This window comes from Kryptolebias marmoratus, linkage group LG17 (genome assembly GCF_001649575.2).
Source record: "Kryptolebias marmoratus isolate JLee-2015 linkage group LG17, ASM164957v2, whole genome shotgun sequence".
NCBI classification, from domain to species: Eukaryota; Metazoa; Chordata; class Actinopteri; order Cyprinodontiformes; family Rivulidae; genus Kryptolebias; species Kryptolebias marmoratus.
The window spans coordinates 17,964,048-17,987,919 of record NC_051446.1 but is presented as its reverse complement, the minus strand read 5'-3'; the positions used below and the strand labels follow the sequence as shown (position 1 = coordinate 17,987,919).

At 41.3% G+C, this 23,872-nt stretch overlaps 2 protein-coding genes across 2 annotated transcripts in view; both read left to right on the top strand.

Annotated features, from left to right (window-relative positions):
• kcnh4b (potassium voltage-gated channel, subfamily H (eag-related), member 4b) overlaps positions 1-9,860 on the top strand; it is a 38,805-nt gene extending 28,945 nt beyond the window's left edge. The window contains exons 12-16 of the mRNA XM_017438820.3: positions 4,429-4,467; positions 4,845-5,230; positions 6,151-6,242; positions 6,791-6,867; positions 7,418-9,860. Of these exons, the coding sequence (XP_017294309.1) occupies positions 4,429-4,467; positions 4,845-5,230; positions 6,151-6,242; positions 6,791-6,867; positions 7,418-8,371 (1,548 nt within the window). The 3' untranslated portion in view covers positions 8,372-9,860. The remainder of the gene's footprint in view (positions 1-4,428; positions 4,468-4,844; positions 5,231-6,150; positions 6,243-6,790; positions 6,868-7,417) is intronic.
• A 6,737-nt stretch (positions 9,861-16,597) lies between these two features.
• Positions 16,598-22,102, top strand: LOC108245972 (ras-related protein Rab-5C-like). Its single transcript, XM_017433257.3, has 6 exons — positions 16,598-16,760; positions 18,800-19,146; positions 19,819-19,970; positions 20,245-20,367; positions 20,460-20,553; positions 20,801-22,102. Exons 2-6 carry the CDS (start codon positions 18,978-18,980, stop codon positions 20,923-20,925), a joined length of 663 nt encoding a protein of 220 aa, XP_017288746.1. The 5' UTR covers positions 16,598-16,760; positions 18,800-18,977; the 3' UTR covers positions 20,926-22,102.
• The last annotated feature ends 1,770 nt before the right edge of the window (positions 22,103-23,872 follow it).

Genomic DNA, 23,872 nt, shown 5'->3' with positions numbered 1-23,872 from the left:
ATCATCAAAATTAAACGAAATAAACATTTGAAATATATGAGTTTGTATGTAATGTATGAATATAATATACAAGTTTCACTTTTTAAATGGAATTACTGAAATCAATCTACTTTTTCATGATATTCTAATTTTATGACCAGCACCTGTATGTATTTTTTGTAAATATGCTTCTGCATTGTCAGTCAGACACTATAAGGCAGCTTCCTGTTTGAGATGTAATCTTTAAAATGATTCACCTGATGACGGTCGAGTTACAGAAACGTCACATTAAGTTTCCAGCTGCACTTCTGCCTGTTTCAAATTCCAAATGTGCCATGCCAACTTCATTTCGAACAAAACCATTGTTGAGATTTCGCACTTTATAAGGAAACAGCATATAAAGTGTTATAAAATTGTAACGAGTCAAGCAGAAAAAGCTTTAATCGAACCGGGTCGAACAATAAGGATCAATAAGGATTTTTTTTTATCTTTCCAGGACAAAAGACATTTTAAGAAAAATCCTCAGGTAGGACTTTTCCGTGCTGATTAACATAAGTGAAATTAAACGAGAAATTCAGTTTCTTTTTTCAAGCAGGGATGCTGGATTCTAGTTAATGCGTAAGATTTAGTTACACAGACATATGTAACGTGTTTGGTTAAGTTTGTAGTCTCTGCTGTATAAAATAAAGGGTTATATTTGTGGAAGCTGGTGTCGTCGCAGCAGGTTTTTGTCCTCACTGGTTCCTCTGAATTGGCCTGACAGTGGAACTGAGCACAGGACACATTAAACAACACATTTATGCCCCCTGAGGTGCCTTTGTCACTCACCTTGACATTTGTTCTACGGCAACAACCCAAGGCCAATTACTATGAGTGGGTGCCACTGTCAGGCAGGCATATCATTTCCTCGGAGCGCAGCAGGATGGCATTACACCCAGACAGAAACTTTCTCTTAGGACCCGGGGTGGTATCCTAAAAAAATGTATTTTTTATTTTTTTGTTTGCAAATCATAGAGTTTTTCACGTATTTGATTCCAGAACGGTTGTGGTCAAACAATGAGGCAAGTCGTACGTGAAGAAACCACCTGTTGGTTGCCAGAAAAAGCCGAGCAAAGCTCAGTTTCTGGTTTTTTGCTGCATTGTTTTTTTAACCGCACAATCAGAGCTAATTAACGACGAGATGTCTGTGGTGTGTGACTGACAGAAGTGACAACCCTCCCCAAACACTTTGGCAAAACTCATTCTTGTCAGCTTTGTGTCGTCGAGTCAGGCGTTCCTCTTTATCCCCGTTGGTCTTCCTCGCCGTTTGAAGGTTTGCTGCTCATTAGCTCCGTTTTTTTTTTTTTTCTTGTATTTTAATTTATTAAGTCTTAACAAGAAGGACAAGACATCTGTGCCGGTTGCACTAATTGGTAGACATCTCAGGCAGATACAGGAAACAGATTTGTCCACATGAACGAGGACTTCAGAAGCAGAATGATTTGTTCTTAGTTTGACTTCGTAACGTAGCCTCCGAGGCAAACGGGGCACATAGCAGTAACCTAATTAATAAAGAAAAGTTCACTCTCGTCGGATTATTGTTACCAAAGATTATGTCTTTTGTGTAAGAATGCCACATGCGTTCGAGCTGCCGTTTACGGTGCTAAACTCTGATTCAGGCGAGCGTCTCTCGGCGGATCAAGAGCACCAGGCTTCATTCGCACCATCTGCTGAGGTTTTCTAATCAACCACGGAGCCGGGGCACTGCCATCCCCCTGACAGGATGAAAGAATGATTAGTTATGTGGCTACCAGGCCTCGAAAGCTCACAAAACACTCCCAGTTTCATGGATATCCAAATCCTTGTGATCAGAAGCAGATTGTGGGAATGCCTATTAAGGTTGAAGACATCCAAGGGGACTGCTTTGGCTTTTCTAAGTTTTAGAAGGCAAATTGGGTCTTTTTTTGTCAAGTCTGTGATATTTTTATTTTTGTAACTTTTATTGCAGTGCTTTTAGCTTTTTTTTTTTAGTTAAGTATCAAATGCAACTCCCAACAGTAACCACAAATCTAAGAAAAGTTAAATCATGAGCTTTAGACTAACATTATTTCTATTAACGAGCTAAAATTGATGTTTTTGAAACAATATCTTGATTCTAACAACAATAAAGAGTCAATCCCTTTTTCTTTATTCCTTTATTTAGTGTTATATTTTGTTTCAGCTCGTTGGTTAGCTGTTCATCTGACAGCTTTGCGGTTTTGGTTGACTGTCACTGCTTTCACTGTGTAACGCCAGGCTGTCGGGTTAAACCAGGGGTGGCACACTCAGTTACACAAAGAGGCCAAAGTTCAAAACTTGGTCCTAGCCAAAGGCCAATCTCAAGCAATATTTATTGGAAAAACGCCTAAATTAACATTAGTTTTAGATGTAAAATGTCTAATTATTCATATAGAAATACCAATTACCTTTTCCTAGTTACATGTTATAGAGAATTTAGAACAAATGTTCTTTAATGAACAAAGAAAAATAGATCAAACTTAAAATGAGACAGCATTAGCATTTGTTTTTTTATGCCTTACTCTCTGTCATCAGCTTTGAAATTAATTTTCTTAGCAGCACATTTTATCATAATAGATTAAAACAGCTAAGAAAACTTCAATAAAAATCCGAGCATACGGATATTAACATTTAACTTCAAAACAATAAGAAAGGAAAATTAAATTATGCATTAAAGCAGACTCGCCTGACTTGGATCCACATTAAGTCAAGTCATTTTTTCTTGGCTGCAGTTTTATCAGCAAGCGTTTGATGGGTCCCACGTCCAAATCAATCAAATTAAATTTTCTTGGCTTTAAAGTAACCGTCACGATGGGGCTTCACTAAATAGGCTCTGTTTATTTTAAGCAAAATGAGAAGCGATGACTCGATCCGTCCCAAACCAGAGGGCCAGATCTAATAAAGTTTAAATGTTATCTTCGGGGGGCCACATAAAATGTCAACAAGGGGCCCGATCTGGCCCGCGGGCCTTGAGTTTGGCACGTGAGGGCTAAACGATTTAAATAGTTTGTTCGAAGACACAGCAGTGGTCCTTCTTAGGGAAAGGTGAGTTTGAGCCAGAAGGTCATTTCACCTGCAGGAACCCAGCGGTGAAGTTTTCTGCGTTAATGATCACGACTCCACAGGAAGCTTTAAGGAGCAGCACTCGTCGGGGTGTGGAGGTCAGTCAGAATAGGCAAATTAATAAAGATAATCAATGGTGGGGATTTAAAAGTAAGTAAAATACCGATAAAGCAAAGGGGGAAAATACTATTAGAGGCGTTCTTTAAAAGCTAGATTGGATAAACGTACCAGTCCTGACAGGACTGAAGGAGGGATGACAAAAATGTCCCAACTGTCGGAGGTTATTACACTCCCTGTCACTGGGACTTAGTTCATCTGGAACAGCAGCTCATTGACAGCCTTCCTGCTGAAACCACTGCTGGAGCTGACTTGATGAATTCAGACAGAGCCTATCACCATTAATCTGACTATCAGACGAGCGCGTCCCCATATCCCAACAGCACGGACTTTCATAAAAGACGTTCAGATGGTCACAATTAAGGAGCTCCCTGCATGTGAAGAGGTAGCAACGCCTTCCACGCGCAAGCTCAAAATGGCGTGCCACCTTTCCACGTGGGTGGCAGCGGTTTTCTTATTCTTATTGATGACGTTCGTGTCCTTTGGCACCGATATTTCATGTTAGTTAATCTTTCCACGTCGCCTTGGGGTTGACATTTGTTGCGAGGAGAATTTGTCCTTGTCTTAACGGCCTCAAAGATTTTCCCCCTGTGGCTTTTACAGCATACACCCCCTCTAAAGTGGTGCAAAGTTTAATTTCCTTTCATTGCTGATTTTCCCCCTTTCTTGTTCGTATTTTGCTTCCAATAAAGGATTAATGCTAAGGCTTTTCCGCATCAAAGGGCCCGTCGGGCGCCGGAGCAACACGCTGCAGTGTGTGCGCCGTCACATTGAGCCATGTCGTCAGGAGCGCCTTTTTTTTTTACACACACAGGAAGGCTTTCACACCATCGCAAATTGATTGCCCACCCAGTTGGTTAATACGCTACACTCATTTCTTCACGCAGCAGCAGAAAAGCTCGTTTTGGCCGAGATCCCTGCGCAATTAGGTGTTTGGAAAACATAAAGTGAGTGATTCAGCTTGTGTAGCAAAGGTGTTATGCCTTTCAGAACAGATGTACAATGCCCCGTTTTTCACGAGTGGCTGCGATTACCTGAGGTCACGGTATTGGGGTTGTTATTTTTTGCTTCCATTCATGTAATCGACAAACAGGAAATCACAACTTCCTAATTTCAGCAAGCAGCAAAAATGAATCCTAATAACTGGACTGTCTGACAGTCATATTTTTACTATATGTTTTTTTAAAATGTATACTCTGAGATCCCTGATGTTGTTGTTTTTTATTTTTTCAGGGTCTCAACAGACATTCCAGGTCACCCAGACTTCCCCGCGTGAGTCCAGTGCACATTAAGAGATAAGAATTATACTGTGTAAAACCTTTCTTTGACTTATGCTATAAATAGGACCATAGAGTCAGCATGACTATGTCACAGCTGTTGTTGCATATCAATATCACCTAGTTTTTAGCCGCATGTGCCTTTTTTGTGGCAACCCCTCCTGTTTTTCTGGGACACGCTGCGCTGCTGGTCCTGTAGGAGGGCTTGTGTGAGGTCTTCCCTTACAGGTTGAAACTTATTTAGAACAGGCAGCAGTTCAGTCCCAGGAGTTAGCTCACTAACTGGGTCAATAACTCTTTGTTTGATTTCCGGTTTAAGAGAAAAGCGCAGTTCGTAACGCTCCACCTTCTGCTCCTTTTTTTTTTTTTCAGGAGCACAACCTGCCCTCGATCGTGGAGAAGAGGACTGATGACCCCGATGAGTCCTTCCACCCGTCCCCAGCCGCGCGCCCCCGTCGTAACCTCCTCCTCCCCAGCTTCACCAGTCCCGTCCGACGGACCTCGCTGGGGAACCTGCTGGGGGACGAGCTGCGGCAGTTCAGTGCCCTGCGGCGCTGCCTGTCTCCGAACCTCGGCCGCAACTTCCTCGGCCAGAGCTCGTCCTCTCAGCCGGCGCTGAAAAAGGAGCGCAGTTCTCCGGCGTTAGCCCGCTCCCAGGCTTCAACCTCGGCCCAAAACGAACCAGGAGCTGAGCCGAAGCCTTCGAAGCTGCTCATCCCAACCATCACCTGCTTCGCTCCGCCAGACCTCAGTCCCAGGTATCGTGACACGTCTGTCAGTTCAACCTTATCAGCGCATTCAAGCACAACTGAATAGAACAACTCCTTTTATGTAGGTTCCACGTTTAATGTAGAAAATGAAATTAATTTGACAGTCAACACAGCTTACCTTAGCTAAGACGTCTGATGAGAGTTTTGTGGTGCAGGAGTAAAAAGATGAGTTTTCCTTCCTTTTAAACAGAGTTTTCCCAAATGTCTCCATTTTAATCCCATCGCGCACTGGTTTACGTCATTAAGTTCACTCCAGTGTTAATTTGCCCTTTTCAAACAGTCTCAGACTCTTTATTTTATGTCTCTCTCCGACACCCACTTCAACATGACGGTTGACTTATGAAGGAATGTTGATTCATCTTAAAATGTATTTCCTTTCCAAAAAGAATGACTTGTCAGTGTTATCTCCATGAAGGTTTTTAACATATATATATATATATATATATATATATATATATCAGTAGACACTTAATAATTGTCAAAGTCTTACATTTAAAATTTCCTACATAGATTTTTTTTTACAGCACTAACCTTCTCAGTCCATGCTGCAGGGACCGGCATCATGTGATTAACGCAGATGGCATCCATTTGCATTGCATATTACAACAGATGTTACTGTATTTCGTTACTAGAAGCACCTTATCCTCCTGCTCCATCCGTCTGTATTTATAATGTATCACTCAATAAGCTCTAGATATGGGTAAGGGCCGGTTCACGGGGCTCAGATGTCCCACTCCCTCCATACCGGACTCCTCTCTTCGAGCTTAAACCCACACGAGTCTCTGCCAGCAGCAGCTCTCATGTTCATGGCTCGTCTTGTGGCTCCGATGATAATTGAAAAAGGCTCTACTGTTACATTAACCCACTTTCCTGTCTCCGCCTCCCCCCCTCTCCCTCCGTCCTGTCAGGGTTGTTGACGGCACCGAAGACAACGGGCACAAATTCAACTTCGGCGCGGAGTGCTGCGCATCTAATACCGGCGCAGGTGGCAACACCCAAGGTAACGCACACTGCCTCCAGCTGCGAGGGCAACCTCGGTGCCAGATGGCACGGGGTGAACTGGCGGTTCCGTGCAGTGGATGCCGCAGGACGGTGCTGCCTCCTTCAGAGGAAATCCGAGAGCACAGTGGAGTGAGATGGCAGCCAGGTGTCCAAGGAGTCAGAGAACATGTTGGGTGATAAGTGAGGTCGGAGCAGGGTTCACTGATAACAATCCTTCTAGGATCCCTGGCACGTTCAGGTCAGATAAGGTCCAACAAGTTTACTTTACTCAGGCAACAGTTTTGGCAACCCAAACATTATTATCTCTGCAGCTCTTGTCCTGTGAAATAACAGGTAGCAGGCTTCCTGTTGAAACAAATACTGTTTCCTTTTGAAATTTGTTGTCCCAAACTACATCTTTATCAAGTAAATACTTTACCTTTTTTATTTTTTTTACCTAGAATAAGGACAGGCTGCTTCCCTCCACTGAAGTTACACAGATTTGTCTCAGCTTGTTAGGGAAACGTGCCTGAGTTGTGTTTTTTTTTCTTCCTCTCATTTCTCCAGAGTCCACACAAGCTAATGCCACTCTGCTGCTGGAGACGCAGGAGGTCAAGCAAGGCTTAAGCCAACTAAACCTTAAGGTAATCTACAGCCAGTTAACTCAAATTACATTTAATAAAACTAAAGGTGTTGTAGCTGTAAGGTAAAATTCTACAACTGTATGAAACGGTGGGAGAGATTTCAGCGCATTTCAGATGCTTTTCAGATCTTCAGAAAGGATTTTCTATCATTTAATATACGCTCTGTTTCTTTTGGAGTATATTTAGATTAAAAAAACAAAACCAGATCAAGTTTCTCTGTGTGTTTAGCCAGTCTTTGCACAAAACGTGGGAGCGCGGAGAGTGAAAGTTGCTGTGATGCAAAGATCCGGACTGGCCCAGGAAGGTGCAATTTGAAGTAACCATTAATTAATCAGCAGGACACTTTCTGCAATGCAGAGGATCATCTGTGTGCTGACTCAGCGATCTGAAAGGAAACAAAATTATAGTTGAGCTCTGCTTGTGAACTGTCTGTCCCTCTTTTCTGTTCGAAATATTTATGTTTTGTCTTTAAAGATGATTTTTACACACAAGGATGGAAGTAAACATACCTAACAGACAGGCCCGTAACACTCCTATGCACTCTGCACAGGTGGGTACATTACATCAAGAAGTATCAGAGCTTACCAAGAGCCTGCACCACATGATGAGTCTCCTCCAGGCCCACGTGTCTGTAAATCATCGCAAGGCCTCGTTCCCGTCCTGCATCCCCACGGTCTCCGGCTCTGGCGTGTCAGTAGAGCCTGCTTCGACCTTCGGCCTCTGCACCAACCCTGGGAGCCTGAAAGCCCACACCCAAAGTTGGCCAGCTGCTGCCCAGTGGAGCTGCAGCGAAACAGCTGAGCTCCAAACTGACAGACTCCAGTTTTCTAGTCCTCCCGCGAGCTCTGCACCTACGTTAGGTCTGTGTCACAGCTCTGAGAGCATGACTGCCCCTCTGCGGCCTCTGACCAGCCCGTCTCCTCTCAGTTTACGTTACTGCGGCGGAAGTCCTGGTCTAACGCCTCACGTGAGGCATGAAGACTCCAGACCTCTCAGTTCTAGTCCCTCCGCTATCAGCCAGTCTCATCCCACTCTGTGCCTGCAGCCTCCCAGTGATGGTGATGAATTCTCTTGCCTTTTGTCCGGTGCTGCAACGGGTTCGTCCACACACAGCCTGCTGGAGCCTCCAAACAGCCCCCATCCTCATCTCAACGTTTCACAAGCTCCAAACGAGGCCACTCAGCCCCTGAGTCGGGACATGTCCATCTTCCAAATGAAGGATACGCACACCTTCATCCACCCGGTCTTTTCTTCCTCATCTGCTTTACTCTGCAAGCCAGCCGTGTCCTGTTTGGAGCCAGGATCGATACAGCTGGAGGTTTTAGCGCCCGGCCTCCCCCTGGGCAGCCCTTCTGCCTCAGAGTGCACCAGTTTGGAGTGTCTGCTGGAAAACAGAGAACATACAGAAAGTGGGAACAACGAGAGCCCGTCATCGCGGAGGTCCAGCATCGGTGTTCAGACTCAGGGCACTGATCAGTCCTGGTGCCTGGACTTCACCGACTGAAGGCTCCGTGTTTTATGGGCGACATCCAGCAACACAGTCGGTTTACTGACATGCAACTTTTTACAGTGTTTGAAAACATCTCTGATGGAGGTTGTTGATACGTGCTTTATTCGAACCTCTTAATACTCGGGCTCCTTTTTTTTGTCATTTTCTATGCAAAAGCATGTTTTTGTGCATTATTATCTTGGCTTTACTGAAGTGTGTCTTTAACGAAAAGCTCCACCACAGTGGCTGCAGTATATGTTGTATTTTTTTCCAAATTACTCTGAGCATTTTGCCATTTACGAATACCTGTTACCTCTCTTGCATGGTAAAGTCATTTAAACTTTTTTCCTAAGGAAAAGGTTTCCCAATTAATGTGTAAGCATTCTACATGACAACCTGTTGATTGTGCACACAAATACTGTATTTATACGGCGGATACATCACAGAGGATGGATTTTTTTTTAATATGGAGAGGACTAAAAAAAAATGACACGTCTCACTCTGCATGTATGAGTATGTGCACCTTACTGCATAGATTGTTTTTTTAAATTATTATTATTGAATGTTTTTCTCAGTTCAGCTGTTTTATTTGTGAATTCAGAACGGTTCGGACTATTTTCAAACTCCACAAAGTCCCATCATATACCATAAATATTTATATATGTCTTTAGTTTTATTTAACCAAGTTGTTTAACCACAGCTCCAGTAGTACAGGGCGGCAGAGACAGAAGATAGCATCAGCAGCACCTGAAGTAAGAAGGTCCTAAAACACGACAGCCAAGCTGAGCTAGGAGAGCTAACTCCCTGCGGCGGCGTCAAACCATCCAAACAGGCGGGAAAGTGGACTGCTTCCAACTCAACAGGATCTGTACAACAAATCTGCCTGCTGGTGAATGACAAACAGAATAGTTTTCCTATAAAAGTCCTCACAACAGTTCAAACTCAAGGTTTTATCTCTCTGAGCTGTGATAATGACTGACAGGAGACAGGAAGTTAGAAGAAAATAGACAAATTTGTCATTTGGAATCACGCTGAACTTGAAATCCTGGTTAAATTTGGTTCCGATCTCTCCGGGAGTTTACATACGTATCGAGAAAACAAAAAACAGCTCGGAAACTAAACTGAGGCGAGCCTATGCAGTCACTCTGTGACTACGTTGGAAGGAATACTTTGAATCTGTTCAAAGACACAAGAGCGCAGCCCTGCAACTCACGCATGGGAAACCGAGAAGCCTCGCGAACGTTTGTCACCACCGGTCACAGCCCAGAGAGATCCGTCCTTCAGCTCATAAAAAAGGTTTTAAACGAAACGAATGTTGACTCAAACTAAAGTTAGGAGGAAGAAGCAGCGGACACGCAGGGCCACCCGCCTGTTCTTCAGACTATTAAAGAATTTTTAAATCTGTTTTAAAGGATTTCTTCTCACACTTTGTTCGGAATATTCAAGAGTTTTATTCTTTTACAATGATTTCTCTTTGGCTGACAAAATAAAAATGTAGAACGTACATCAGTGGTTCCTGTCTCTTTAATGGTTCCTCTCTCATCTGTTCCAATTTATCTATTGTTTTTTGCAAAACTGAAGCAAAAGCCAGAACTTTAGAAGAATCATGCAATAATGTAGGTTTGACATGGTGTAATTCCAATAAAATATGGTTCATCAGAAGAAAAAAAAAAAAAAAAAATATATATATATATATATATATATATATATATATATAAAACGTTTTGTTTTGGAAGATTATTTGACACATTTTGTGATTGTTTTGGGATGAATGTTTAAGCCTTGTGACAAACACAGGTATCTATTTTTGTCAAAGCTTTAGAAAATCTGAACAGGCTTTAACTTTTATGGCCTTTACAATTACAGTATTTTATGCTCTACAACTAGAAATACATAAATTGCTATTTCTGTGCTGCCACATATGATAATCTTAAAGGTAGTAATGACAGTTTTTGTCTTTTATCTTCTCCAAGGAAATAGTTTATTATGTTTTATAAAAGGTAATTACAATTTAAAGTATTTTAGCCTTTGGTCACAATCAGTGAATGAGCACAAATTCATTTATGTGTCAAAATCTTTAAAAAAAAAGAAAAAAAACTTTGAGTTTTTAATTGATGGCTGTAGAAAGATAGATTTATTTGAGCATCCCTACATTATATTACTGCATAAGGTGACTTTGACAGATAATAACTCTACGTTGATGCTCTTAGCAAGCAATTCTTCTTCCCAACCTTTACTGAATGGATCAGAAGGGTAAAAAAAACAACTCAATAAGTCAAATATAAAACATTTTGGGATGTCTGAGTCAGCAGCGTGAGCAGCACCAGTTTCTGACCTAATCAGCTGTGTGTGAGAAAAAACCCAGATGATGATTTTAAAGTCAATAATTACAAAACTAAACAGGGAATTCTTCAGGTGGCCCAAATAAAAGGAGCGTACTGATCTGACTGCTGGACATTTAACATTTTATATTTCAGCGGGACAGCTCTCCAGGTGAGATGTATTTACGTTTTTGTTGTCTTTGTATTCCAGATGATGTTTGGTGCAGCAGTGCAGACCATAATCCTCTTACTTTTCTAACAGAATCTGGTGTGGAGTCGGAGTGCAAACATGAAGCCAGTAATTCTTGCTGTTTTGGTTTTGTTGCTCGTCAGCCAGAGTGAGTAAATCTGCAAACCTGGTACAAAAAAGAAGTATGTTTTGAACAGATTTTGTATGAAATTGATGCTGTTTTTGTTTCTTTTCCCAGATGAAGCCTTGAAGTGTTACTGTGGAGGTAAAAGGCAGTGTTCGAATCCCATCGAGACCTGCTCCGGGACCGACAACGTCTGTGCAAGTGTCATCTTCCATGCTCCAAGTGAGTGCAGGCCTGCTTTAGGAAACGGACTGACTTATAGAGCACCTTTTTAACCAACCAGGCCGCTCAAAGTGCTTTACAACACAACCTGTGCCTTTATTTACCCATCCATACATTCATACTGAACCTCTACAAAGCTAATCTGAATAAATCATCATATAGAGTCTATCCAGTGCTTTAGACTCCATTCATACATAAGGACACACATGAGGGGCTCAGTGTCTTGCCTGGGGACATATTTAGATGTGACTGCTGTCAGGAATCGAACCTCCAACTCTCACAGTGTAAGAGAACTGCTCTAACCATGGATCCACAGCTCCAATGTTCATTTAAACCAAAAAACTGTCTTTTTTTTGTGTGTGTCCACAGTTTACAGTTACTTCAAGGGCTGCTATCGAAGAACTGACTGCTTGCTGCTGAATCAGCCCGGTCTCATCAGCGCCACTTGCTGCGGGAGTGACCTCTGTAACTAATTCAGCTCCTCATCAATTAAAAGATCTCGTGATTGTTTAAAATATCTAAAGCCTCTGCGCTTCCTTCAGAATACAATGTGATTTTGCTGCAACATTTGCCCATTAACATTTTTGTTTTACTTGTCCAAAACACCCAGATTCTTGTTGTTTTACTAAATCATAAAGATATCTTTCTTTCTTTTTTTTAATTAAACGTGAATTTTAGTGTTGTGTTGTTTTAAAAATCAAAACATCAGTTCTTTCTTTTATTGTTCAAGTGCGCCACCATGTGTCAGACCGAGTTCATAACAAATCTGAGTTCATTTGTTTTGTTTCAATAGATTAGGTGATTTATTACTAATATTATAAATACACTGTATGTATAAAAGCATGTAGCCACACCTAGAAATTGTTGATTTCAGGTGTTTTCAGTTGGAGGTTTGGGGTATTCCTCTGATTTTTAGTGATGGACGATCTTAATTATTTCAGCTAACTAAGACAATATTTGACACTTTTATTCTTTTTTACTTTGTGGCACCGCTTTAGGGAAGGCCCTCTTCTGCATCAACATATCTATCCCCCAGTCTAAAACTAAAAATAGAATAAAAACCACCAGTAAGGAGAGGAACATTGTGTCAGATCCACCACGATGCAAACCCTAACCCTAACCCAATCAAACAAAGTTTTAGTAAAACTTTAAAAATCTATTTAAAAAAAAAAAGCATTTTTGAACACATAGAACTACAATCAATCTGCATAAAATTAGAATGGCATAAAATTAATAGTCCAGAAACTTTCTTTTATTGAGAGAAATATTCAACGAATACAAGGCTTTTAATTATGTTCAATTATAGTATTTGAATGAGCTTATTTGTTAATGGTTAGGAGGTTTTCTTGTGATAAAACACTACCTGCTGTAAGGTATCAGGGCTCCCCCCTTCAGAATATTTGCACACTCATTCTTTTTTTACAGCTTGGCTCTATTTAGTTTTCTTTTTACATCCACAAATGTCATTATTAGGAGAAAATAGCTGTACCACTGCTGCTTAAAAATGGCTGGTTGACACGATGACTGCCAATTTAAAAAAGAAACATGTACTTAGGTGAAATAGCAGGCTGAGTGTGTGTGTGTGTGTGTGTGTGTGTGTGTGTGTTTTCCATCCTCTTCTCTCCTTGATAAGTCTGAGCGAGATCTAGATGTTGGTTTTAAAGTTATTTAAAAGCTGTATTTGCTTCACTTTTACAAATAAAATGGCCGACAGTTTGGGGATTGCTCCCAAACTAAGATGAGTTTATGGAATATGACCTTTCCAAACACAACTTGTGGAAAATCAAACAGCTCTTTGTGTCTTTGAGTGACTGTTTTTGTGCTCTGTCTGCCATGTCGGCCACCAGGAGGCTGTGTTGATGTGATTATTACAAAATCAATAATAGGAGCTGAAACATGAAGCACCGAATGATAAACATGTTGAGAAATGGCTTCAGTGCTGTTTTGGCCACAAAAACTAAGATTTCTTCACATCCAAAAAAACACTCCCAATCATGCTTACAGGATCACAGAGTGAGTCATTTGTACAGATCAAACTGATCAATAGTACTTTTATGTTCTGTTTGTGGATCTGGCAACAATATCTGGGCTTGTTGGGAAAACCCAAATAACCGGGGGGAAATGATGGAAACGCTGGAGTTTCTCCCCTTGTGCAACTTGACCAAAATAAAAGGAGGCTCTGATCTGACTGCTGCAGATTTACCGTCCCACATCTCAGCAGCAGTTAACCAGGTGAGATGAGGTTTCTGAACGGGACTCGTGTTTCCAGCAGTGCATGTTGTGCTACAGACCAACAAACTGTTCATTTTCTCTCTCCTTTTCCTCAGCAACTCAGAGGAAACGCTGTGAAAACATGAGGACTGTGATTCTGGCTGTGTTGGTGTTTCTGCTCATCAGTCAGAGTGAGTAAACCTGCAAACCTGCTGCCTCTTTCTGCCTGATCTACAGGATGTAGGACGACAACAGTAGCCGATGTGTGGATGTTTTCTTGCAGATATTTATCTTTATTAGATGTTAGAGGTAACTGTGTCAGCAACATATTTGCTTTTCTTTGTTTAGATGAAGCCTTGAGGTGTTACTGTGGAGGGAAAAGACGATGTTCTAGTTCTATAGAGACCTGCGTCGGCTCTGACAGCGTCTGTATCAGCGCCTCATTTTATGGAGTTCCTAGTGAGTATAAATCCTTTACAGCTTATCTGAAAGCTCCAGGATGAAAGTGTGTGAGCTGATTAAACCAGGAGGTGTCCGTTTCTGGTCCTGGAGGGCCACCATCCTGCATGTTTCAGGTGTTTCTCTGCTTTTACACCTGGTTTGAATGAACAGGTGATTCACAGGCTTCTGCAGAACCCGAAGACCTGCTGAAGAGCAGAGAAATATCTCAAACATGGAGGATAGTGTTCCTCCAGGACCAGGATTGGACACCACTGGATTAATTCTTTCCAAACAGGCTGAGAATGACTCCTCTCCTTGTGTTTCCACAGATCCCTTCTACTTCAAGGGTTGCTACAGAGAACGTGACTGCAGGACGGTGAACTATCCTGGCATTTCATCAGCCAGCTGCTGCCACTCGGACCTCTGCAACAGATAAAGATGGCTTTTAAACAAATAAACTTCTGTCGGATTCAAAAATCTGCCTTTGTATAATGTGCTTTAAAGTACTTTTACAATAAAATTCAACTTTCTGCAACGATTGTTCTCTAAGAAAAACTTGAATGCTGTTGTCAGACGATTGCGTCTTTTTAAAACAAACACTAAATCATGAAGAAAACTTTAAGTTAACGTGATTTAAGATAGAAGGTTTTACGTTTAAATGGCTCTGGTCCAACAGATGTCTTCACACAGAAAAGGAAAAACACTCCAAATAATGCTGAAATGATAACAGATTGAGGAACAAAATAATCAATCCTATTTGTAGATTCCGTTTGTGTGTTTTTATTGACATTTGACCTCCTCGGTACTGCACTACATTAGAAAACACCAACAACTAGTTTAAAGTTAATAGAAAACTAGGATTTCTTCAGGTGTTCAACTCGACCAAACATAAATGAAGATTCTGAGCTGATCTCATTTCAGATAAAGGTGCTGGCATTTCTGACCTTTCACAATAAAATACCGTTTGTTCCAACAATTGGCCACGATGAATTTCAAATACAGAGGTGATCAATATCATTAGCCGTCCACATTAAATGTCTGGTTTAAGAACTGGACGGGTTTGGGTGAGGACTGTTAAACTAAAATCACTTTATGTTGATAAATCACAAAGTTGTTGCACTTTTGGTCAAACCTTGAAAGTAACTTTACGATAGGATGTGATATTACAAAATGCCCCACTCAGAGTGTGTAGTGTGAGTGATTCTCAGCTACTACCACACAATGTTTTAGCTCAATATCTATAAAACTGACTGCATTTTAGCTACTTTGGGGGGGTTTTGAAGGTCAGCAGCTGTGGCAGCCATCTTGAATGAAGGTGACTTAAAATTTATGAAGTTGCACTTGAGCTATTCCATTTATTTTTACAGCATTATTCTAAAATAATAGCTGATTTTATAGAGATAGGAAGTGCAAATTGTAACTTACTTTGACACAGAAAAGTTGATTTTCTTAAGTTAACAACACCCTTCGTCTGAGATCTGGTTTGTCATAGCAGCTGTGTCAGTAACGTGTGTGTGTGTGTTGTTTTGTTGGAGCATAGATCTGAATGTGTGTGAGAGGATCCCAGATGGTCGTTTTTATAAAGTTAATGATGAACTGTGATATCTTCAGCTGGCCAGCAAGAGTAAAATAAAAGGCGATGGTGACGATCTGACTGGAGCCCATTTCACATTTCACACTTCAAGACCACAATTTTGAAAAGGTAAAAACAGACTTGTGGGATTATTTGTTAGATTTTAGAGTGTGATCTTGCTGGTTTTTCTTTTCAGAAACTGGTGCGGAGAAGAAAAATCCTGACAACATGAGAGTGTTGATTCTTGCTGTTGTGGTTGTGTTGCTTGTCGACCGGAGTGAGTAAATCTGCACTCTGACCTTTGATTTAAACAAATCTGTGGCTTTAAACTTGGTAGTTTATCTGTTTTGTTTTTCGCCCTCCGTTTTTGGGCTGAAGACGAAGCCCTGCGGTGTTACTGTGGTGGCAGAAAGCAGTGCTCCAGCCCTATAGAGACCTGCTACTACGGCTCTGCCAGCGTCTGCATCCATGTCAGGCTTCACAACGTGGTCGGTCAGTGTGGGCCTCCTTTAACTGTGGGGAAAACAAGCTAATTCCTTTCTGAGAATCTTCTCCTTTTTTCTTTGCTTTTCTCAGGAGGGTACTACTTCAAGGGCTGCGCAAGATCCGATGCCTGCACCATTTATGACAAACCGGGTAATTCTGTCACTTGCTGCTGGACTGACCTTTGCAACTGAAAAACTGAAAAACTTGATATCCAGCAAGTAATAATCAGATGAGCTATCGAGCTATTTCATCGCAGCTCTGTCACAATAAAACTCAGCCTGTTGCAACATTTTTTTTCTGTTCTCGCTTGGATAAACATTATGAATGTTGTTAGATAATTACAGTCATAATCCACGTAACAGGGAGAATGAGGCAAGAATGTGATGAAGCCCAGGCCTTTATGAATATAGCTGAACAAGCTGCTGAAAACAAAAAAACCCCTGAAGAACCATGACAGAGCTGGGGCTCAACTTCATCATCTTAAGATCATTTTATTTTCATCAAGCTACACACAAAAAAAAGCAATTTTAGATAATCAACTAAACAAACATTGTTTTAGGCCTCATTGTTTCTTGTAATAGTTAAAAACAATTCCTCTGCCTGTGGTTCTAGCCTCTGCTTCTTGTGTTTGCCATTTGATTGGGTGTGACGGTGTCACGTGACCGAGGAATCCAGGAAGTGTTTTGGTCGCAGAAAGCGGAAGCGAATAATTTACTGAACCTGAAATTGTTTTGGGGGAAGAAGAAAAAAAAACTGAAACGTTGTTTAAGAAGAAAAGGAAAGGCGGTACATTCAGTGCGCTTTGTTTGGATTAAGTGTTGTCTCTGTCCTTGTTGGTAAGAATGGCTAAAATGTTGCTTTTCTGTGTTTGTACTTTATGTTAGCCGACAGTAGCAGTGCTAGCTTAGAGACGAACTTTAGCCTCCAAGCTAATTTACAGCTGGAGTTTCAGTTCGCTTACACGTTAGGAACAGCTCGGGTAGCGTTTTGTCGTCGGTTTGTTTAACATTTGTTGTGTTTTAGATACAAAAATATCGTCGAGGCTCAGATTTTTCTGCCTCAATATGTCAAATTTCCATCTGGTGAGACGATAAAAAACAACAACCCATCTGCCTGTCTGTGAAGAGACAGGCAGACTTCCTAAGTAGTTTAGCAAACATGTCAAGCCAGTGTTTTCGGGCCTAACAATACAAAAGTCTTGAGTTGTGTATTATTTCTTTGCTTATAATCAGCCAGACTTTCTTGTGATCCTTAAAGTTCACTTGTGATAATGTTCCTCGGGCTTTTTGACGACCTTTCAGGTGTTTTCTTTTTAGACTTCGGCTGCTTTTCTCACCCACTTTCATTCCAGTCGTCTTACCTAACCATTTGTTTGTTTGTTGAGTCAAAAGGTGATTCCCGAAGAGCTATTAGCTGTAAAAAGCCTAACCTACGCCGAAGGATCGGCTGAGGGATGATGCGTCTTTGCTGGATCCTTTCCAATTTCTTGAAGACGTGACTTTTAGTTTCTGTTCGTCCGCAGTAAATAGTTTGATCACACACGCCACTGTACGCAGGACAGGACAGGACAGAAAACTGGCACAAAGGCAGCCCAAAGCAAAGGAAACTCTGGGAGCTCTTCAGAAAGCTACGACTGATCTGACAGCAAGATATAGAGGCTGGGAGATTAGTTAATAATGTTTACACTGTAAGAAAACAGATATGAGGTCATGTTGACGTCTTTTACATTGAGCTGCTTAGTTTTCTGTTTACATATTTCTAAAATACAGTCAAACTTAGGACCAAATTACTGCAGTGCAACTGAGCACCTAAACAGTTTCTTAATTACCTGAAATGTCTTATTTTCTGCATCATTTTAAAGCCACTAATCACGTCACTCTTGGTTTTATTAGCACTACTAAAGCTGATGTATTTATTAGCTCATGAGCTGGCCAGAAGTCCAGCTATCACTAGAAGGTTTGTGACGCCTGTTTACCTCCCGAAACAAGGGCTGTGAAATTGTTAAATCGAAAAACAAAGCTACGCGGCCGCTTCGTTTATTTGTCTTGCAAATAAACGAAGCGGCCACACAACTTTCCTGCTTGACTTCAGTCAGTGAATGTTGGTGGAGGAAAAACATGAGGAAACTTGACCAAGCTCTGTGTTTTTATAAGAAAATGTAACAGAATAAATCTAAATAGAACTCCAGTCCGCCTAACTATTTAGTTTACTGATTTCTTCTTGGAGCTTTGTCTTAGTTGGAGTCATCCTTTTTTTTAACACAGTTTTACAAAACTCAAGGCTTCATGCTTCAATTATTTGTTTTTACTATTAATCTGTAATGCAAAAACGTAGTTAACTGTCCTATATGCCTCAGAGACGCAAATACTTACTCGGCTGGTATTTCATCCTTAAAAGTATGTTTTAAAGGATTTTGTTCTCGTTTGTGTGTCAGACTGGAGACGTATCACGTGGCTGAATTTCTCAACGTGAGTCCTGAGAGACATTCTTGTCTTAAGCGGGAAAACTCAAGCTGATTGGTTAACAGCCAAACCACAAACTGGTTTAGCCATTTTCTCCAAATAAACTGAATGTTTCTTTTCCTGAATGTCAAAAGAAAATATTCGCCCACTTTTTATCAGAAACCAAAATAGCTTTTTTTAAACAGTGCTAGCAATCTAAATATGCAATTTTTTCATTATTATTATTTGAAATGTTATAGATCCTGTACTCCTTTAATATTTAAAGATCTTAGCAGCAGCAGTTCTAACCCTGTCTGTAGATTTTATTACTTGGTAAACAGAGATATGCGTTTGGTTTAAAAGACTAGAAAAATTGCGACAACAGGCAAAAACATTCGCCTTACTGTTTGTTTGTTTGTTTCCTTTTCACGCAGGAACCCAGTTGCTCCGCCGCCTGTCGATCCATTTCGTTCTGCCTCCGTTGGCGTGACCAGTGTGCTAAGCGGCGGCGCCACAGTTTCCGCGCGCAGGAGCTTCCCTTTCCCGCGTCCCTTCGCCTGCAGTTCCACACCCTTTCCGCCCTGCCTCATCTGAACCAGTCTCCGGCTAGCAATGGCTGGGCGCGGCGGCGGACCAAACAGGCCTAACGGAGCTGCGACGGCGAACAAAATCTGCCAGTTCAAGCTGGTGCTGCTGGGGGAGTCGGCCGTGGGCAAGTCCAGCTTGGTGTTGCGCTTCGTCAAAGGCCAGTTTCATGAATTCCAGGAGAGCACCATTGGAGGTGAGGAGCAAAGTCTTTTTTGGGGGGGCTTTTCTTTTAATAAGAATCAATGTGTTTTGGACGTTTTACTGAGCCGGACCATTTCCTAACTAACACTGGATGAATTTGGCAGCTTCATTTGAAATCATAAAGCTGATCTGGTTAAAAAGTCTTTAAAATCTTTTCACTTTGTTTCCCAGATATGAAGGAAGAGTCTTAAGTTAAATAACCTTAAAACATTCTGTTTGAAAGTAGAATCTGATCTACTTGAATTATGTTAAAGTGGCTCCAACAACTGAGGACAAAGAGCTAAACCTATTTATACCGTTCGGTATAAATAACACTTCCTGTTTCCAGTTGACATCTAAATGCCTCAGTACTTTTCATTTCATTTTAATCACGTCTCAGATTCATTTTTGTGCGTCACACGTCATTTTTAAACAGTTCAGGGCCCCTCAGTATCTGTTCTGGACCCAGCCCGGTTCTGGGTCTCAGATATTATTATTTCTGTAGGCTCATCAAGACCTCTAGTTGGTTTGTTTGACTTTACAAAAATAAATATAAACATTAAATTAGTAAAGATACGAACACCAACTTTATTTTGGCGTCTGATGGGTCTAATCTGCTTTCTCTCCCTCAGTCGTGATCGGTAAGTTAGGAACTTCTCAACCCAGTGTCGTTTTTGTTCCCCAGCTGCGTTCCTCACTCAGACCGTCTGTCTGGACGACACCACCGTGAAGTTTGAGATCTGGGACACGGCAGGTCAGGAGCGCTACCACAGCCTGGCGCCGATGTACTACAGAGGCGCTCAGGCGGCCATCGTGGTCTATGACATCACCAACACAGTGAGTATCACCCGCAGGATGACGGCCATGTAATAGGTTCAGATAAATGTTAAGTTGTTCTTGTTATTCTTATTTAAATGATGAAATGATTCTACAAAAGGTGGATTAAGCTTAGAGATACAAGCTATTTTCCTTATTTTAGGTTCTGTTTTAATCTAATTAGATCTAGTCTGAAATTGAACCTGTGTTGGGGTGTTTCGAAGTCGTCCACGCTTAAAAGTAGCTGCTCGTTTAAACACTGCAAGTCTGCCAATCTCGTTCGTTGCTTCATCAGGACACTTTTACTCGCGCAAAGAACTGGGTGAAGGAGCTCCAGAGACAAGCCAGTCCCAACATCGTGATCGCTCTGGCCGGCAACAAGGCAGACATCTCAGACAAGAGAGCTGTGGAGCTTCAGGTACAAAGGCGCAGTTATGTCAAACAAGAAAAAACAAACAAACAAACAATGTTGTCGCATTCAAATCCTCTGTGTGTAACTAATGTCCCCAGGAGGCACAAGCGTATGCTGACGACAACAGCCTGCTCTTTATGGAGACTTCAGCCAAGACCGCCATGAATGTCAATGAAATCTTCATGGCTATCGGTAAGTACTGGATTCTTTTATTTTTTTAGATATTTATTTGCATAGATTTGCTCTTTCCTATGAATCAGTTTTGGTTGCTTTGAATTGCATCGATGATCAGCTTTTATATTCCAAAACCACCAAAGAATTAAGGCTTTGGCACCGACTTGTGTTGGATAAAAGGAACAGAAAATAACTGTTTTTATGCGGTAGGAGCTGTATTTTCAAGCGGAATATTTTCTTTCTTTCAATGTTTGTGTTTCTGTAGCAAAGAAGCTACCAAAGAGCGATCCTCAGGGCGGAGCTGGTCAGGGCGGGAGGACGAGGACAGGAGTGGATCTACAAGAAGCGTCCCCTCAGGGCCGCAGCAGCCAGTGCTGCGGCGGCCATTAACAGAGTACAGAATAATGAACTTAGCAAGCGAGCCGTGAACATCATTTTAAGGATGATACGTAGCTGAAAACCCTGACAGGCAGGGGGGGGCCGAGCCCCTCGCTTCTCTTGTACATAATCTCATAACTACAGATGTGATTATCTGGAACTCTTAAAAATGAATCATAAGCTAGAGGGAATTCCCAGCATCCCTCGGTGCTTCTCTCCGGTCTTTCCTCCGTCTTTTTGTCTGTCTCTCTGGTCATGTTCAGCTTGCGTCTCTGTTGATTAAACTCTGGTTTGCTTTACTTTTCTGAGGCATGACGCTGAGATTGTTGCCATTTTCTCTGTACGTTTGAGCGTGTTTTGAACGTGTGTGTGTGTGTGTATATGTATGTATGTATATGTGTGTATATATATATATATATATATATATATATATATATATATATATATATACATGCACATTTTCTACTCCTGTCATATCCCTCTATGTTGATCTTTCTGACGTCTACAAACACCCAAATATCAGCAGTGCTGAGTTACAGAGTGATGAAGCTTTTTGTCTCGCTGCAGTTTAGCTCACAGGTTTTTATACCCATTTGCACCTGGGATTAACATGTAATAACTAATGTGTACAGTGACGTCTTGCTTTGTGTCTCCACCTTGTACAAAAACTGATTCCTTTCACCTTCCCGTACCCGTTTCAGCTTCAGCTGTCAGGAAACGCGGTGCCTCTCGTGTCTTGTAAGGAAATGCAGACGCTCGATTTCCCAGTATGTTTCCCCGTAAGGCGGGACTTAAAAACCTTTAGATTTACAGGAACAGTTAGTCAGAGAAATCCCCTCCCCTTTTTTTTTTTTTTTTCCTGTGGCATCAGATTGAAGCGTGTGGTCAGGTTGTACTGACTCCATTTTTACACCCAGCCGAGATTCTGTCGCCTCCGACCGCGGCCCGTTTGACCCGATGGCGCCGGTCCCAACATGTGCGCTCACCCCCTGCGTTTCTCTCTCGAGTCAAGCCTCCCTGTAAAGACACGGGACACTGATCTGTTGGAAAGGAGCTGTATGTTTTATCCCGTTGAAATCCAGTTTTAAAGATACTCAAACATTGGCTTGTTGAGTCGAGAAATTCACACGAGTGAGAATTGCTTCTGAACTGAAAAAAGAATAAATAAATAACATGTATTACTCCTTTCTGCTCTGAGTGGTTGTAGTGTGTTGGCTTCTATGAGGTGTTTATTTGTATTTATTCATTCATCCAGTTTAAACTCTTTAAGGCTTTGGCTGTGAGGACAAAACTGTCTTTAGGTTCTAATGTGTATAAATGAACTAAAACAGTGGATACTCCTTTATTTAGGGATAAAGCCTAAAAAAATAGGCAAATCTGGGTGCAAAAATCTGAATTGCTTTTTGCTTTACAAGGAATACTTTAAAAAATGATCTAAAAGTGGCAGCAGGGCAGTTATCAGTAACACTTTCAAGCACTAGATGGCAGCATTACACCTAAACACCAGTTCAATGAGTCCATATACGTTTGATTTATTGAAGGGGGATTTAAAAAATTAGGCGTAACATCAAATAATCATAGCGCTGCAGTCAGTAGAAGTCGTTATGCTGGTTGAGTCACAGAGCTTTGTGGAAATAATTTAAAAAAAAAAAGATAATGCACGTTTGTGTTCATGTCGATTGGAAGGAGAGGAACGGCACATTAGTGTTGTGCTTATTCGTTCATGTTCGTCTCATTAACCCCACAGCTCATTGTTTTTTTGTGTCATTGCACCAGTTTACCTTGGTGTGGCGATTTCTGCCATTTTATCAGGATTTGTGTCCAGCAGGTCTGATATTTTTAAAACTGCCTGTGCACAATGCGAGCGAGAGGTAGTGTTAAATATTAAACAAAACTGCAAACAAGTCAGGTTTATGCTCATTTTAAAGAGAAGGACGAGTACAGTTTATTTATACAGCACCTTTCACAGATAAAAATCACAAAGTGCTTCACCTAAAAACAACAAACAAACAAGTGAACAGAAGTAAAAGATGTGTGATAAAAACAGAAAAAAAGGTAAACCCTCTAACTAAAAGCTCGTCCGAACAAAAGCTGCTTTTTAAAACACAACCTTGAGTTTTTTTTTTTTTTTTTTTTTGAGTGGGTTTTTATGCCAATGAAGAGCAAACGTTAAATTTGTTTTACAGTCACACACAGCCTCACAGATACGGCAGGGCGCTCCGTTCGCAGTAAATGATTTCTCATTTGTCGGGCTGTCAGTCAAGATGTGTTCTGTCAGAAAAGAAACTCATTTCATGCTTGGCCTCTGCGAATCATAATGGGCTGAGAGCCGGACTCAAATTGACTGTGTTTAGAGCAGCAGCTTTGCAGAATAATGGAAATGTGGCCTGAAAATAAATCTGTTTGCCTTTTGTTCCACCTTCGTCTTCTTTCCTCGTGTCTCTTATGTTCAGATGAAACCGGCCGAGCAGGTGGGTTTATCATAAGAGTTTGTTGATTAGCCTGGGCTACTGTGAATGTGTTTCCTTGACAAACCAGTGGGCCAATTTTACGGACAGTTTAAAAACCAAAAAGAAAACCAGACGACACAGTCCCTGATGGTCTTCCTCTATCTTCCTGGGCGGAAAGAAATGTCATTAAATACCAAGGACACGGGGACGCCGTATCTGGAGCGCATTTCGTGCAGCAGTTTGAGATTTCCACTGATAGCGGCCGTATGTGTGATGTGGTACAATAATTGTCTCTTATCTAAAATGAAACATCTGCCACTAGACGGGGAGCTTAGAGAGGAAGGAGCCAAACACATTTAACGCTGGCTGAGAGAATAACAGTTTTTAAAATATTGTTTTTATTGGGTTTTATTTACCAGCCGTATGCTGAACATACTGAGCATTCACATTTTCTCACACAGGCTCATATAACAGCTGGATTTTAATACAAATACACAGAAATATTAGTA